Here is an 18,522-nt window from a genome sequence, read left to right as displayed (position 1 = left end):
AGGGATAGTAAGTGTTGGTTAGTGTTTTTGTTTTTTTTTACCCACTGTGAATATGAATGCCGGCATAAAGTTTAGCTTTCACCCTTAAAAAAAACAATCATGTTTAGCACTTCAACAGTCTCGCGTCACTTTATGTTACTTTACAAAGTGCCCTTGAGAGCCTTATTGTCAAAACAAATATAGGAATTATTTTGGAATTTTGGAGTGTTGAGGGGTTTAACATGCTGAGATTCTTTGTTTCTTCAACCATGAACTCCCCCAAATGACTAGATGATAAATCATTATCACTCAACAGAGCATGAAACTTTAACTTCTTCACTGCATCTGCCAACAAACACAACATATCAGGGGGGGTTGCTCTTTTTTTCCCAAGCAACACTTGTGATATTACACACTCTCTTAACCGACTCCAAACACATCTTCTATACTGCTTCGTGAAATTTAAAACCCTGAACACAACCACACGCACTCTTTTTTCCACAAAACAGTCAAATTCAGTGAGAACATGCAAAATCCACACAGAAAGTCCCACAAGTGCAGAATCGACATATTGACAGTCTTCCTATGTGGCAAAATAGCAACAACACCTGCATTTCATTGAAATCTGTTGCTTAAGATCAATATATGACTATGCATTTTTTTAACAAACACGATTATTTATTTACACTTATAGAACACGTGGCCTCGTACGTGTTCTCTTGGCCGACAACCCAGACATGACCCAGACATCAAAGCTGCCAGGAGTTTAGTCACCCTGCACATCGCAGCCCTCCTTGAGAAAACTCGACACCCCCCACTTTGGGCTCGACCACGGCTTCATGCCGGCCGGCACGGGCTGATGGACGGCTCCAAAGGAGCTGCTGACGGGTGAGAGGGAGGTGGGTTGTATTAGTTCAACGTCCTTGAGTTGTTTCTTTGTGGCGATGAGTGAGAACGAACAGCTGCTGATAGGGCAGCAAAGCAAACATCTAAAAATATCTCCAACTCCTTGGATTTCTGTTGGAATTAATTCAATGTGATTTTTTTTTTTTTTCCCTGCAGTGATAAAAGACAGACTAAACGTAGATTGTTTGTTTTGCACGTTGCATCAGCAGCGGCCAGACTGGGTCTGGGGTTCACCTCGGCACGTCAAACTGATGACTGGAGTCGGGCCAAGCGTTGGTCCATCTCAGCCGGCAGCGGCGGAGGGGGACGAAGGTCAGACGGGAAGATTCACTCACCTCATTGGCTGAGTCCGAAGGGCGGTCTTCAGATCCTCCACCACCTTGTTCCTCATCTCCATTTCCTCCTCATCGAAGGCAAACAACGTCTGCATCTGCAAGGTACAGTGAGAAATGTAGACTGTAGCGGCGTGCAATACTGGTGGCTGACCGGCTTGTTGTTCAACCTGTAGAGCTCATCATTGTTTCGACTCGGGCAACACATGAAGAATATCAATCTTAATTAGGCAGCAGCCCACTTTGCCCTCTCCACACGTGAGGGCGTTTATGCACGTCACTCTGAGCAGCTCCAATGATCAACATCACGGTTAACAGGCTGTGAACAGAATCAAACGGGTTGGAAACTGACCCTCTTCCGATGTCCTCTTCTGTTTGGAGTTGTAACACACGCCAAAATTAATCAGGCAGACAATTAGCTCTAATCAGGCACAACAACAAATACTGTAAACCGACCTGCGGTGGTGTTAACACGTATATCTACTTCAGTTTCGGGCTTGCGTCAGCAACATGAAAGCGCTGCTGCACTCCCATTAGTCAAAGCCACAGGGCTCCTGTTCAGCCTTTGAAGGCGTCTTCCATAGCAGCTCTCTGCCAAGTGTTATAAGGTTCAATCAAGCCATAGCGGTGCTTATTAATTCGCCAAAAAAAAAAAAAAACAGCTGTTGAGAGATGGTGAACCTCCTTTGCAGTCCTCAAATCAGGTCACCAGGGTCAGGTTGAGTGTAAATATTGAAAAGCATGACCTCATGGGTTGAGGACTGACAGCGCTTACGCTACCGCTACAAGTCAAAGCCCGTCTCCACGTTTGACTACTCGGCAACGGCCTTGGTCTGTCCGGTGCGCGAGAGTGTGTTTAATCTAGAAACAATACAGTCAAAACATCCATCTTGCCTACTTAGCCTCAAGCCCAGATGGTTCAGGGAAGCACGTGCCAAGAAGTGAAGGTCCTGGCTCCTGTTGCTCTCAATGGATATGTTCATCGTCAATGGGAAGTTGGACACAACAAGTGTTGGAGAGAGTGAATGATTTGGTGGTGCTGCGGGCCAGTTCATTGTGTCAATGAGTCTAGCCAAATGGCTCCTTCCTTACATCTGCTCTTTGTAAGCTGGGTCGTACCTGCGGCCAACATGCACATAAGGATACGATTATAGTCCGTTGGTAACCCAGCCAACAGTGTTTCCCTTAGTCTTTATTATGGGAAGTGCCCCCCCCCTACCCTCCCACCACCACCTCCAAAGCAGCCATGCCTTCAAGCTAGTCACCGGTACATTGTTAACCCGGTGATGAGCGCTGCTCATCGAAATCCTAATTTGGACCATGTGGATCCCTGAAGTGAAAAAGAATTAGTTTGACACAAATGAAGACAAACAACTTTATCTTTTCCTTTTTTTTTCCCCCCTCAACATTGTCAAGTCCGATTAAGGCAACAGACGAGAGCTAACAAAACACAAGCTCGCTACCATGGTTCTACCTAATGTGACACTCAATAATAAGACTTTGTTTCACGCTGTTAGCACATAGTTGGAAAGTTTCCCGTCACGTACTGCTGAAGGTGTGGAAAAACCTCTAAATGGATGGATTTAAAGTAGCAGGGATTAGCATTTGCTCTTTTTAGCATTAACACAGAACAGGCTTCAGAACATAAGCCTCTTCTGTGTTCGAATGAAAGAAACACGGTGTTGTAGGTTTAATTAAAAAGTTAAAGCACTATTTTTTTTTTCCAGGAGTTGACTTTTACTGCAGCCGTTTGAAAAAAGTTACCATATATATTGAGCATGCAAGTGCCTAAGTTGAGTTTAATGTGGAGGTTTTGTACTTAAATACTGGAGTCTGTAGTCGATGTTCAAAACTAAAGACTAGTGTAAAGTAGCATGTGGACTGTAAACAGAATATCTCCTTCATGTACAAACACATTAACAGTACAACGTGACACAAACCTATCAACTCTCGTCTTTTTGCTCCACTGACAAACCTCTTTATCTGATAAACAGTTATGAATGATGGAAGCTCTTTGTGACAAAGAAAACTCCTGCCACAGTCACACAGGAGTCTAAATCATCGCCCTCGTATCCGACGAGCAACCTCCAATGTGACTCGTTTCATTATTTCTTATGAATGAACATCAAGATGCTGCTTTGTACAGTAATCTTTGGGCGGCAAGCAAGGCAAGGCAAAAAAAAAATGAGATCATCCAATAACTCAGCTACTGTGGAAGGGGGCTCTCCCTGGTGAGCCCGCCTGGGAGCCAAGACATGAAGTCATGGACGGAGCAGAGCAACTCCAAACTTTTCAAGTGCTCTCTTGTGAAGATGCTGTCTGGAGCAAATAGGAGACGGATAGCGAAGGGAAAAAGAAGTTGGCATGATCTGCGGTGGAAAACGTGGCCGAGAGGAGAGCTTGAACAAGAGACTAGTTGTGTAACAAAGAGACTGCAAAAATTGGATTAGAGGGTCTTAAAACCTTAGTCTGCACCGAGGCCAGTCGTATAATATAACTTCACTTCCTTGCTTTGTAAATGTATTTGCTGAAGACTATTTATCCTCTTTGTGTTTGTGGAACTATTCACTACTTTCCAATGAAAGATCTGTTTAAGGACTAGTTTTTCTCTGTTGGTGCCATCACATCTTAATTTGACCAATAGAATTCATTCATTGCACTGTGGAAATATAATATTTGCGGTACAGGATACCAACTGTTAAAGAAGTTCTGATAAAAAAATTACATCATAATTCAAGCCTCTCTCACTTCACAAAGTTTTGAATCACCGGAGTGTAAAAGTCACGGCTATATCACTTTATAAGCAACAAGGTGCATGTTTAACAGAAAGAGCATATTTTCCATGTGTAACAGACTCTAGTATTAAAAAAAAAAAAGCTGCCTGAAAGAGCAGATTGTAATTGGTAAAAGAAAAGCATGTGGAGTTTTATTTGGGGGTATTTTGGTCTTATGTTTTGGGTTTCTTTTGAATTTTAAGGCCATGGAGTTCAAACAAAGAACTGAACATGAGTGACTTATGGAACCATTTCTGTTATTTAGACAGTTCATCCTTCTGAAAGAATATTTATGTCAGACATGAAGTAAAACAGATCTTTAAAGTTTTCTAGTTTGGCACATTAACGTTACACTCCTGTTCACGATCCATCCACACTATCCTCTTCAAAACATGACAAAATCAACGCGTACGGTCGTTTTCGGCGCAGCAATAGCCTGTTTTAAACGTTTAAGAGACAAATGACTTGCAAAGGTCCGGTGTGTTTTGCAGAAGATATTGAAACATAACTCTGACAGCTTGTCTGACACTTAATAGCAGAGAGGCACCGCTTACAATCCAAGCAGAGTCTGAATATTTGGCAACTCACAAATCAGCACTCCTCACTATACTTAAAAGTGTGTGTGTGTGTGTGTGTGTGCTGTCTGAGCCTTTAGGAGACTGACAGTAAAATTGTTTCTCCAGACTTCAACACTGAGCTCAGGTACCAGTGTTGCGGTGCTCAACAGCGGCTCCTTCTACTTTCCTTCTCGACTGGAGCCTGGTAAACAAAAACAGCTGTAAAAAATAGCAGCGTCCAACCTGGGTTGTTGCTATATTCATTTCTGCCAGCAAAACAAACAACATGCCAATAAACAGATATTATACGGTTCTTTTTTGGGGGGGGGCCGGGGGGGGGGGGGGTCTATGTCTTTGGTGGTCTTGGTCATTTATAACTGGCCTGTTTATTCTAATCTGCAGTCCAAAAACACTTGTAAATGTATTTTATGTTGGACCGGGTCGCTGGTAAAGAAAGAAAATCAACAACAACAAATCAACTGAAAGGAATGCTCCACTCTATAAACTGCATGCTAATATTAAGAGTAAGTGTGTTTTATGATCTCTAAACATTCAGGAGCCAACTTCTGGGGGGGGGGGGGTTAGCAGAGGTCAGAAGCCCAAACTGGCCAGCGGCTGAGTGTGTGTCAGAGATGAGAACGCCGCGGAGCGGCAGGCACGTCTGAAATGACACAGACATCGCAGCACAAGAGAGGTCCGCCACGGTGTCCTGCCGTTTTCATTGGCAGCCGCGCCGACACGAGATAATGAATATTGTCATCTTGGCTTCGCTCCGCGTCTCCGCCAGTCATTCCCACTGACTCGGCCGCTGAGTATCTAAACGGGCTGTTTGTCATCGCAGCGTGTGTGAACGCCGGGGTCACGGCGAAGGAATGCGATCGTGTGAATACAACAAGCAGCCAGCGGGGAGACGATAAAAAGCCAGCCAACAGGGGGAGAGATGTCTGGGAAAGAATGACTGAGTGAACGGTGACCCTCCTAGAAGCCTCCAGTCAGGCGTTCCGGGCGAGCTCAGTTATAGCCTGCGTGTTGTTACAGTCAGGACCAAGGTTGCCGGTTGAGCGCCTTGGCCAACCGGCAGAGCTGCAAATTACATTTATTTTGTCCGTCCAGACTCTTCTGTCCGTTTTTGTTATTTTAGGACATTTCTATTTAAAAAGTTTACAAATTGTACCTTCACCACAGATAAGATATTCTGTCATCTCATACTGCGCTCTGGCTACACGTGCTTAAATTGGCAAGCTCAAGCTATCGCCATCCTGTCTAATAGCACCGATTTCAGACGGAGGAGTTTCCAAATGAACGCATCTTTGAGTGTTTTTCTATTGTTCCAGTCAACTATCTCGGATTCCCCAAGCAGTACATGGCTGCACCAGAAGGATGCAGTACAAAATGTTATATATGTTATAGAGCAACAGTTTATCAGGGTTTGATTGCAACTTTTCCACAAAAGCAAAATACACTAAATAGAGATGTAGCTTTATTCATGTCATTTGATTAGTTTTAGCAAATGTTTAAGTCTGGACTGAGTAGAAAGGAAACACGATGTCCTCAAACAGACATCGTACTAACTAGAAACTCACCACCACTAGTTCATACACAGACGTTGACACATTTGTTCAGGAGATGTGATAAAGTGTGTCCACGTTGTCATTACATTGGCTGTCCATTTATATGATGTCACTGAAAAAGGGCTTCTAAGGTGGTCTGACTCTGTCTCCATGTAAACAAGGAAAACTCAACTATTCTTTAAAAAAAACGCTCAGAGTCCGTGTAGATGGGGAAAATGCAACTTTTCTAAAAAAAACATGTTGCTCTCAACATTGAAAATATGATGAGTATAATGTAATGTCTAGTTCAAAATCGGATACCAATCCATCCGTGTGTCCGAATAAACAAGGATGATTTTTTTATTAATAAAGTAATACAAGGCATGTATTGTTGAAAACATTACAGCAAGCAACGTTTAATCAGTTAACCTTCAAGACAGAGTCACTATTTAGGCTTGATTCACATATTGTTTGGAGGTATCCTTGTAAAATTCCCGAATGGTCAATCTGAAAACACAATCTCTCGGGTACCAAGTTTTCCTCCACATTCATGCAGAGCTTTAAAGATGAATTTCCGACACGCGGACGGACACGGAAGTAGAAAATGAGTTGGACTTACAGCTGCCATGGAGTTGATGCGGTCGATGTAGTAGTCGGGCCAGCTGGTGGCCAGCTTGTTGGGGTCCTCTTGCTCCTGCACATGGACACAAATAGAAGGCGTCAAACCGACAGAACCACTTAGAAAACGTTCCAGTTGAGCCGCGGTGATTTACAGTCCGAAAAAAATAAGCGTGACGAAATACAATTTGCTTGTCTATTTTTTGTTTTTCTCTACTAACACACAAAGAAAAGTTTGCATCACATTCAACAGGATGCAAACATTCAGCCCCGTGTTTATTCGCTGAGCGTCGGCCAGTTGGCTTCGCTGTCCGGAGCAACACGCCGAGTCATGACGGCTCCCACTGAGCTCTTCAAGGAGACCGATACAGACGCGCAGCGTAATCAGACTTAATGGGCATTTATCCTCCGTTTATTTATTCAGTCCCATGTTATGTTCATGTGTGCCGTCTTCTTGATTTGCAAAGATTCGTTTGGTTTCGTTTCTGAGCTCACCAATCAGTATCGAGTGACACGTCTATTGTGCAAATGTCACTTTCTGTTGACGTTTGCAGCGAGGGGTTGACGGGAGCGGTCATTATCTCTCGTATCGCTCCCGTCCCTTGGGGTAAGATGCTGGCATCCTCCGTTTCAGCGAGATGGAATTGGATATGTTGAATGCTAACATGAGGGGACAGTTCTGAGATGGGTAGCCTCCTAGTGGCGACAGTGATTATGACAGGATGGATGGAAAAAAAATAAGTGAGGAGACGAGGAAAATCCGGAGATTTTATCTGTGCCTGCTGATGACCAGTACCCTCTCCATTTTGTGTTTGTCACCAAAATCCCATCCAATTTTTTGCAGCTTTTTGCAGAAACGGTTTGCCGAATCAGTAAAATCATAGCACACTATTACTGAATTTGCATTATTACAATATTTTTGGTAGTGGCAACAGTTTCCGACAGTCAAAACGTAGACATATCTAGAGACTCACATTGCTTAAGATTGAATCAAACTAATCTAAACATGAGATTTTAGAACTGAAACCATCACATGCGACTTTCCTTCATTCATTTATCTCTTGAAACCTGGTGTGAAATAGAAAAATGTAAACATTGGTTCAACTTGAAATGATATCGATGAGCTTGCAAAACGTTGGCATGACAAAAAAAACAAGTAATGACGAAACAGTTCATTTAACCAATGATACATTTTTGACCAAGCTCAATTCTAATACAACACGTGTTTGTAAACAAATTGATGGCTTGGAAAAATAAACCAATGAAGCTAAAAGCCAAAACCTTTTTTTTTTTTTTTGAGCATTTTCTTTGAGCATTTTTGTGAATTTCCTGCGTTTCAGCTTCAGAAGTGCTTCGGGGTTTGAGACCAAATCACACTGTTCATCACATCCACCGAGCGATGTCACACACTTTGCACCAGATTCACCATCCAAACCTCACCTCGGCTCCACACCTCAGCTTCCACGCCGAGACTAAAGCGCGAGTCGATGGGGCAGCCCAGTCCATTGTAATTGGGTCACAACATTTCAAACTGTTCACTCAAGGCTTTTCATCCGTCCCGGCGCAAACGACAGAGATTGAGAGCGTGCCCCGAGGAGGGGAGTGTGCTGCACGATAGTTTGCAAATAACCCTGCCTGTGATCAATTTGTCCCGGCCAATCCGGGAGGAGCGCGATGCCACAAGTAAGCAAGGCCCAGAGGAATACAAAGCATGTTCCTGGGCACATCTGGTCGTGCTTAGCCTGGGTTTAGAGTGCTTGTGGTACATTATTGTTGTTCTTGTTACCGTGTGTGTTTGCTAGCCAGAGTTGGAAAGTTCGACTATTAGACAACGATCCAAAATTGAATAGTTTGAAAACTGTTTGTAAGAATCTATAAGCACAAGTTAAACTTCAGCATATGTGAAAAATTAAAGAGCTGATGTGAAATGTCAGTCTGAAACTGTAAAAAACAAGTTTGTTTTTTTGAGGGAGGTTTTTTTTTTTTCTAGAAATGTGGTGAGACAGCAGGGTGAGGGTTCCAAAAGTCTTTGCTTTGCTCTTCCAATGTCATTTATTGAGTGCTAATGCCAAATTACAGGCAAGAGACATTGCAGAGGTTCAGATTTCTTGAACATAAAGACACTAAAACCAATAAAAACAGCACAAAACTGCCTAGGGCAGGACTTAGCGGAAAGAATTCTATGCAAGACCAATAATAATTCTGGGAATTTAAAACAGATCATCACATACATATTTATGTTCTTTGCATTATTGCAATTTTTATGTGTACTTCAAGGTTGATTCGTTTCTTTCATTCTTTTGGTGATTCTGGTCTTAAATGTAAAAAAAACAACCTGACTCACAATAATTCTTGTATAGCATTCAGTAAGGATGTCAAATTAGTGTAAACACTTTGCATTAGACCAATATTTCTTAAAGGGCCGGTAGTTTTGTGCACGTGGACTGTATCTTGAAAGCCATTTCCTGTTTTGTTCAATATGTCATTGTTTTCCGTTTTGTTTTTCAAGAAATGGAAGCCTGTCCTTATTATATACTGCACATTTTACCACTACATTTAGTTCAAGGGCATCCATGCTGAGGCAAGAGCTCATCACCGGTTTCCGAGTTCCTTCCTGTTTAATATTTGAAGCCACCAAATCTCTCCATATTGAAAATTCTGCTATTTGGATGTTGGTTCCAGACAGCTAAAAGCTTCGATGTTTGTTTTTGTTTATTAAACTACATAAAGTCATCTCTGGGAACAGTCTGAAGCAACATAAAACCTTATTTGATTGCCTTCGAACGTGGATATTAAAAGAAATAGTGAATTTCTTATTCAAACGCAGGTACTCGTGCAGCGACCCTACAGCCTGTTGACACTGGGTTTAAGGTTGGTGGAGGTGGACTTCAGTCCCCCATAATGGCTATTGTTTCTGATCTCAAACCCTCTTTGCCAACATGCCAGTCCGAGCCAAAGAGCTAAAGTAAAAAAAAAAAAGAAAGAAGTAAAAAAACAATGGAGCACACTGTGCAGCTCCGCCTGTATTTTCAAGCTGTCCGTCCTCCCCACTCTGTTGCCGACACGCTCGGCGCGCGATGCCAGACAGATCCCGACGCTAAGATTAACAACTTAACTGCCCCTCTCTGACCCCTCCAGACTCACTCGGCCCGCCGACACGCCCTCTTGAAACATGCCCATTCCAAACGCAGCGTTTATTTTGGCAGTTTTTCACGGGCTGGAGTAAAGTACTGTAATTTTCCTTCGTGTTATGGGACACACGAACAGCACGGGGTTTGTTTTGGGAGTCCTGGTCATATCACCACACACACACTTGCTGGATTACTGCCGCTTTTTAATGGCATTTCTCAGAGATGAAGCGATGGCGAGTTGGTTTGCGAGTGCTGCTGGCTCCATCAAACCCATTCCGTGAGGTAATCACGATTGATGGCCGGTATTAACGCGCCGCGATAAGAAGCCAGACTCTGTAATGTGCAGATGAAAAACATAAGTCCGGTGTCAGCACTTTGCCCAAGGACTGTATTTGTCTCGATGACTACGTAGTTTGTATTCAAGTGCCCATTACATTCCATATACGTCTATTAAGTGTTTTCTCTTCTGCTGAGGCGTTCCAGTTGATGTTCGGCTACAGCAGTTTAAAGGCCTGACCTTGTCATTCTGTCGCGGCAATTACACGTTTGCAACGCACTTACACTCACACATTCCTCATGTCTGGTGACATCAAGTGTGATTTACAATCCTGAGGTTTTAGAGACAGGAATCCCCAACTGTGTATCAGGTATACGTATCTGTAAGGTGCTCCTCATATTACAGACATCTGTTGAGGAATATATTGTTTCTCCAAAGACGCAAATACTAGACTCGAGGCCAGCGTTTAAGAATTACCCCTCCCCACCACCGTGTGTTTGGCAGGTCATTGTGTTTGCAGAGGCACCTGTTGAAAGAGTAGGTTGAAATTACATATTCGGGTTCTGCCGTTGTCGCGTAACAAGCCGTCTCAGAGACTCCAGTCTCACCGGCTACGATAATAAAGCTCACGGTTGACAGAGAAGCCTGCACACATATGCGTCTCTCCAGTCAAAGCCTTCAGGAGCAACAGGGGGTAGAATTCCAAATATTCGACTGGCCACAGTCGAAGCCGAAGCACTTTGAAGTGTCACGGGAAGTTTCGACTGCGAGCTTGAATCCGAACAGGAGCCCGGGAGAAATAACACCACGCGCCAAGCCGCCGTGCCGATCCCTCCGTCTGATAGCGTCAAGCTGTGCATGGAAATGACTGAACTGCGCACATATTAGGATGTTCCGTACAACAAAGATCAGACGGCGGACGTTTTGTTTTGGAGTTTTTTTTTTTTTTTTTTCTTCATTGGGCTTTGGCAGCAAACCCGGCGCAGTCACTCACTGGAGTGTAACTACTCTGAGCCAGAATCTATACATCAGGCCGTGAGAGAATCGTTCACATGTTTCCACGGGGACTCTAGTTTCTCCGGCGATGGGGTTTGCTTGTCAGGCGTCTCACACTCTGTTCCCATGTGCTCAGAGAGGCCCGGGGGGACCCTGGCTGTCATGTGGGGACTCTTGTAAGCAGCAAGCAGTGGAAACCACATTTAGAGATGGGGATTGCTTCATAAGAATCTCTATAAGCAAAACGAAGCATCATTGCAAGAAAATCCTGCTTCAAAATGGAAAATATTTAAGTTATTTGAGATGAGCGTTGTCTGAAAAGTACTATACTTGAAATCTAGTGTTTCTCTGTTCGAGGTCAAACAAAACCAAGAGGAAAACCGGTAACCAGCTCAAGTGATTGAAATATATTTAGGTTTTATACTATTGATTGGCTGAAATATTACTGTTGTACATCAGGGATGTCAAACATCTGTTTTCCCCCCCAAGGGTCACAAACAGCTCAATTTCATCTCAAGTGGGCCGGACTAGTAAAACAGTGCTATAATAACCTTCAAATATAAACTTTAATGTTTTTCTTTGTTCTTACACAGCATATAGATGATGAAAATGTTAATATCTACCAAACAATTATACGCAAAAATTTGTATAATCTCAGTGTAAGGTCAATTTTAATGAAAACTTCTTGTGAAATGTCAAAAAAAAAAAAAAAAATGTCTCCTAAAGCTGTTGTATTATGTATGTTTTTACAAACTCGTAAATGTATTAAAGAAATATATGTTTTCTTTGAAATTTTTACAATTTGCTCGGCAGTTTGGCCCTCCGGATTGGAGCCTCTTGCAGGCCAGCTTTCTTAAAGCTTGACACCTTTGTTATAGAGTAATAGCAAATGATTGCTTGAACCCTACATTTTGCTAATTTGTAATCACTTGTGTTTGTAATCTAAACACAATGGTTTATTAGTCCGATTCATTTTGCAACTGACCTGAAATGAGATATTTCAATGACATTCATTACGTGAAAAGAGATTGACGAGTGCAACATTATTACTGCATGTGGAGCCATGAGCAATCAAACACTCAACTTCAATTTGAAGCAGACTTGAAAGTCAGTTCTTAAGAGTTCTCTCTTTTCTACTTCCTTGTTTTGTTTTTTTAACCTCATGATGAGCACAAGGCAAACTGAGAAACCAATATGTGTTACTTATCATATGTAATAAAGCGAGACAAAAAGTATTTAACATTATGTTGATCTTTGGCTGAGATGATTATAGGAAATTTTGATAAAATCAAATGAATGGTGTCCTCAATGAGACATGTCCAGTCACTGGGATCTTGGTTGTTGCCCTTTAGCTATAATAATCTAATCAATATACCATATTTGAAGAAATTCAGTCCGAGGATAACTTCTTAAAAAGGAACGTGACCTCAGAATGCATCTTTTTTATTCATAGCCATCATCACTGGTTGGGGTAATCCACCTCAGAATGACCAAAAGCATGGATCAATCCTTAGTCACATTGACTCCCATTTAGCACAGCAGTGAAATCAACACATCGACCAACAATAGCACTTTGTTGCAGCCTGATGCTCAGATGCATTAGTCGTCATTTTAGTCAATATTTCCTCCATATTCTCCGCTTCAGCTGTCACCACAATATGTTCCCGTCTGTGGAATGAGGAGGGGGGGGGGGGGGTTGTCCAACATTCCACAAAGCCAATCTGTCCATGGGGAATATTTATCTACGAAAGCCAGGATATAGAGTCTCACCTCGAGAGGCAGGAAATGGACAGGATATTGAATTCTGCACGATTACGCAACACTTGTTATCTCTTTCAGGTAGCTGACTTTAAAAGTATGTTTTCACACATACTTGAGCAGAAATCCTCACCAGGGGTCACGCGTCGAGAAGAGAAGATCAAACACGTGCGGCTAATGAGCGAGGGCATGCTGCAAACTGTGGTTACAGGACGGCGAGTAGCGGGATTCTCAGAACAGCATCGTTTCTGGGGATAACATGTTGTCTGAATGATTTTGGTAAAACTAAATACCGAATCGACGTGCGTTTTATCACTGTCGGTATATAATAGGATCAAAACATTGTGTATGTGTGTGTGTGTGTCTAATGGGATTTGGGAGATCATGTTTGGCTCAACACTCAATGATTATTAGTAGCTATTACATGTTACATCGTGTTCCCTACCTGGGGGCGGCTGGATGCAAGTCAGGGTTGCGAAAAACAAACATGCACGCAAAAATATACACACATACACACTCTCAATCACAGGCAGGAATGCGAAACGTTAGATATTTACACACGCCATGTCCATTTCAGCCATTGCTGTAACGTCACGCTGCCTATACTGTTCTATCCCCCCGGCTGTAGCTGACCGGGCGGCTGAGATCAGAAGTCGAGATAGAGCCGGGTTATGTAAAGCCTCACGGGCTCAGCAAGATGTTCTTGTTAGTCATGATACGCAGAGATCAAATTCATACTAATTCCCTTACGTCACTGCTGTCTGGCATCTCAACGGGGTCAATAGTCTGATAAAAACCACCAGCAAAAGCTATTCAAGACCTAAAGCGCTGAACCTATGCAAGGTTATTATTGCCAACTTATTGCGTTGGCACAACATGAACGTTGGCCTCAGTCGTGCTCGGAGGAAAAGACAGTTTACGACCACCAAAGCTGAAGACCCAGATGTTTTCTTAGAACTTTTGGGAAACCGCAGTGGCACTTAAATGAGCGTGGATGTTGTGCTTCCTACTTCAGTGTGTTGGTATGTTTTTCAATTGGGAGAACGCTACAAAGACATAGCCAGCATTTATGACCCATGTACATGCATATATAATGAAAAGCAACATCGTACAGCTCGTAAATAGGTTTTTCCACCACCCGGTCTGGGTTTGTGGTGTTGGCTCGTGTCAAATTTAGTTTATATATATTATCTATTAAAGCCAGAGCTGGTGTCAAATTAAAACCATTGAATGCTGTATCGCGTCACAAATCTAGAAAACGTGGCGCATGTATTCCCCTATTATACTTATGCTATTAATGAAGCTGGTGTCAAATTACAACCACTTGATTCTTTGTTGTGTGGAAGTTGTGGTCAATCGAGAAATAACTGAACATAAATCCAGGCCACATTTATCCGTCCAAACGCTTCAACACACAGCAACGAGCAAGGGACGATGCAGGTGTCAAATTACAACCACCAGACACTGTATCGGCAGGCTTTCAGATGCCAGAATGCCATCCAAAAGTCACAAATGTCAAAAGCTGAAATCTTTTTCAGCTTCTGACATTTTTTCCATTTTTCCATTTGGCCATCTGCTCCACAGTCATCAAGATACCGACGCTGATGTCTAATTGCTGTATAGCATTCTCAAAGATGACCGCTCAAAGAAAAGTAAAAACCAAAATGCTTCCCCCAAAGGCTGAATGTCAGATGATGTATAAAATGCTGCCCCAGTGGCCTTTTTGGCATTCTTGCAGCGAAAAACAGGCAATTTGAAACACGTGGGAGTTTCATTAGCACGGGAAGCTGGGAGAAATGTTTTCTCCCTCGGTTTGGGCGACGAGCCCAAACTGAAAAAAAGGGGCAACGGCGAAGCAGTCTTGCAGCGCACGCACTGACCAGCTTGTTCTGCAGGTGAACAAAGTTAGTCTGTCCCTGGCCGCGCTCTCAGCGGCTTTCTCCAACTGTTATCCAACCACAACAACTGGAGCCGTCGCCCAGCCGGGGGCAGAACAAGGGGACCAGTGTCCGTCGGCGACGGGGATCGGAACGAGGGTAATTCTGCCGTCCTCCGCTTCCCACTCACATCGCCGTCATGCAGCGGTTCTCAGCACCTCGGTGCGGCAGGCGTGCGTCTCAGTAATCCGTAGTTCCCTTCATATTTTCATGTTTGCGTGTGTGTCGGGAGCACGTGAGGCCTGCGATCGCTCCTTCCTGTCTTCGTATTCAAAACACACACATGCAGGTTATTATCTCATATTGCACTCTGGTTCTTGTTGTTGTTGGGTTTTTTTTTCCTTCCTCATTCTTCATTATGCCGCCTCCATCCATGAATGAGGGGTTTGTTTGGATTTTCCTCCGGCTTTCCGCTGTTCGCCGTTTCCCTGGGTTTGCTCTCCATTTCCTGGCCCGGATACTCAACTAATATTTCTTTTTTTTTTTTTTTTTTAACCTGAGCTTCACAGAGGAAATGTTTTCCAAATGCAGGAGATTTAGAAGGGACAACAAACTAATATACGTTACCTCTGAACCCGTCTTACGTTTGCACTGCAAACAATTTCGGCCCCCAAATTTTTTTTCAATAACTCAATAACAGATTTTGGATTAAAAATGAAGTTTTATCTTCAGATGCGAATCAAATGCACATTTTTCCTCCAGCCCGATATCGTTGGATACAGTCTATTCAGAGGTTATCATAACATATAAGGAGGCAGATTGTATCTTCTCTGTGTGTTATTTTTACCCGTATTCCATTTCACTGTGAGGCATTGTGGTGCTCCAGCTTCCATCCTCGCCTTGACATCCCTCTAAACACCAGCGCTCGCACTTTTCCTCGTAACTTGACACGAGGGCAAACTTTGCTGCATGCAGGTGCATTCAAACACACGCATGCACACAGTCAAGCATGCACACAAAGCGGTGCGTCTACTCCCTTTAAAAAAAAAAAAAGGTTGTCAGAGAGCATCACGTCAGCTAAACCAGGCCTGCGTGCCTCAGAAAGCGGCAGGGAGGGGGGGGGGGGGGGGGGGTTGGAAGTGTAGCGGTCTGATCCTCATCGCACTTCCAACACACAACCCTCGGTCAAAAAAACAAACCGGCAAAAGAGACACGGGGGAGGGTTTATGACTATTTATTCAATATGCTATTGAACGGGACCGAAAGCAAGGAGGCCGGGGGAGGAGGGGTAGGAGGGGTAGTAGGGGGGGGGGGGGGCGGGAGGGGCAGAGGGGGTGGTGAGGGTCTGACCACAAAGTGAGACCAGAGTTGTTGTGGAGAGACACTCCGACGGGTGCGAGGAGAACGAGGGATGCTTTGGGGAGGCGATTGGGGTGAAAGAGAGGCCTACAACGGGGTGTTATGGTGGAAAGCTGTGCAGGAGTCACGACCCCCCCCCCCCCCGCCCCCACGCCCTGCCCTGCCCCAGTGTTGTGTCTGTCCGTCTGTCCACAGGTTTGCAAACGGAGAATAAACACTCTCCAGCGTTAAAAAACGTGCACGTGTTTACGTCGACGCAGCAACGAGACGCTGACTGTGCGGCCGAGCTATTCAAAACGGGAAGAGGCTGCCTTCAATAACATTCTCTGCTGACAGTTAAAGCCCCAAACTGTGGCTCCGGGCAGGCAGTCAACCGAGGGCCGCGCCAGAGATCGGAGCCGATGTAGCATGAAGTGCGACGGAGGCCAACTCACCTTCTTCTTGCTGCAATAGATCTGCCATTTCTTCTCGTCTGGCAGAGCGAACATGGCCTCCCTGTTTTTATCTGTCAGGTCCAGTTCATCCTGAAACAACAAGAGTTATGTTACACATGTGAACTGTATTAATTTTCACAGAACACTAACTGCACATTTGCGTTGGATTATGGATCGTTTCAGTCAAAAACTTAAAAAAAACACACACAAAAAATATGGGAACTTGGTGTGCCCAGCTGCCGCTGACTTTTGTGACAGGACTTCATCCAGCAAAGTGCTGCTTGTGATACTTTTTCTATAAAAAAGTGCTTTCCTATTGGGCAGTTCTCATTTTTTGGAATCAAGGTTGATTTATTTGAGCATCTCCCTTTTATAAGTATTCACATGAATCAGAAATGCCAATTTTCAGGGTGCTGACAATTGAAATGAAGTACTTCCCAACAATTATTCACAGTATTAGTTACTTTTTACCCACAATTTATTGAAATATCAACATTACGTATTCAACTTCAATTCTCTATATAATCCAAGCTCAAAGCACTCGCAAATACAAACTAATCGCAGATCATTGCTGATTTGTTATTTCAACCCCTGATTTAACCATTTAGTGCATCATTTTGTCACCAAAATTGGCAGGGTAGTTTTAATTTTGCCTACCCAGATCCGGTGCGAGCGTCCATGAAACTGCCTTCCTATAGTACTCCTAATCTGTATAAGGATAATATACGGTCATATATATATATAGTGGCCTGATCATTGGGAGTTTTCCATGGCAGAGATGACTCGAGACTGTTATATACACTTGAGACTCTGGCAGAGGAAAATGTATTCATCATTTACTAATACATTGTTCCTGCATTTACCTGTCGTTAAAGGAAGAAATAATCCGTAACGTATATATTTCGAACGACAAAATAAACACAAGTCAACTGTCAATACTCCGTCTTTAGTCTGTGTGTGTACGTGGTTTCATTACAGAAACAGCAGCAACAACTTGCCGTGTAAATGTTTCTGTAATCAAAACGCAAAAACAATGAGTTATTACTCCAAAACGTTAAAGGGATCCTAAGTGTTATGTTGGGATAAAAACCCCAGAAATGTACTGTGCAAACTAATTAATTTCAATGGCGGATTTGTATTTTGTAGACAACAGAGCTTGTTTTCAAATCATGAAGGGGATACTCAAAATGTCAATAGTGTGCTCCTGTATTATCTCCAAAGAGCAAAACAGACATGAAAAGGTCAGTTAAGTCGTGACATCATGATATATTTAACTGTTGTTTATGGACACAGGGTTTGACTATAAAGTGACAATGAACGATATTAATTCAGAATCAGCCAGGAAACAGTTATTAAGAGAACCCACAACAGTTCAAATACAGCAACCAGGGTGAGAAAGTAATGACTGACCCCACTGCAATCAGGTCTTGCTGGGTTTTTTGGTTTTTTTTTTAATCCCACTCTAGCAGCGGCCACAGACCTCTGAAGAAGTCGAGCTTACAAAGTGACATTGAATTGTCCAAACTTGTCTGCCTGAGAACCGTCTCCACTGACCACGGAGGAGCGTTTTAATATTCACCCCGCTGCTCCGCTCAATTCCTCAGCTTAGCGCACGGAGCCTCCTGCACCTTTTGAAATGCATATGAGTCTAGGAAATGAGTCTATGTGTGCCAAGGACGAAAAGCAAAAAGGCCTGGAAGACATGGGACGGGTAAATCAGGGTTGAAGTAAGGCAATCAGATATATGGAGGAACACAGACTGAAAGAAAGAGTGGTGCACTGAAAGAGAAAGAGTGAAGTGTGAGGGTTACAGTCCCTGAGGCTGTGGGGTTCTGGAAAAGGACTGGGGGGGAAAAAAGAAAAACACACACACACACACACACACACAGGATGGGAGGCTATAGTACCAGGGCTTTGTGCTGAAGCAAAAACTAATCTCATCATAATGGTTTTGCTACCATGACGTCAGCCTGC

General features: G+C 43.4%; 1 protein-coding gene across 3 annotated transcripts in view; it reads right to left on the bottom strand.

Annotated features, from left to right (window-relative positions):
• daam2 (dishevelled associated activator of morphogenesis 2) overlaps positions 1 to 18,522 on the bottom strand; it is a 103,756-nt gene that overhangs the window by 35,052 nt on the left and 50,182 nt on the right. For all 3 annotated transcript variants that reach the window (XM_080512754.1, XM_080512756.1, XM_080512755.1), the window contains exons 3-5: positions 16,549 to 16,638; positions 6,718 to 6,792; positions 1,221 to 1,315 (exon numbers count right to left, since the gene is read on the bottom strand). In XM_080512754.1, coding sequence (XP_080368880.1) covers positions 1,221 to 1,315; positions 6,718 to 6,792; positions 16,549 to 16,638 — 260 coding nt within the window. The remainder of the gene's footprint in view (positions 1 to 1,220; positions 1,316 to 6,717; positions 6,793 to 16,548; positions 16,639 to 18,522) is intronic.

The sequence above is a fragment of the Blennius ocellaris genome (assembly GCF_963422515.1).
Source record: "Blennius ocellaris genome assembly, chromosome: 17".
Classification (NCBI taxonomy): Eukaryota; Metazoa; Chordata; class Actinopteri; order Blenniiformes; family Blenniidae; genus Blennius; species Blennius ocellaris.
Note: the sequence above shows the minus strand (reverse complement) of the source record. Positions and strands in the feature narration are given on the sequence as shown.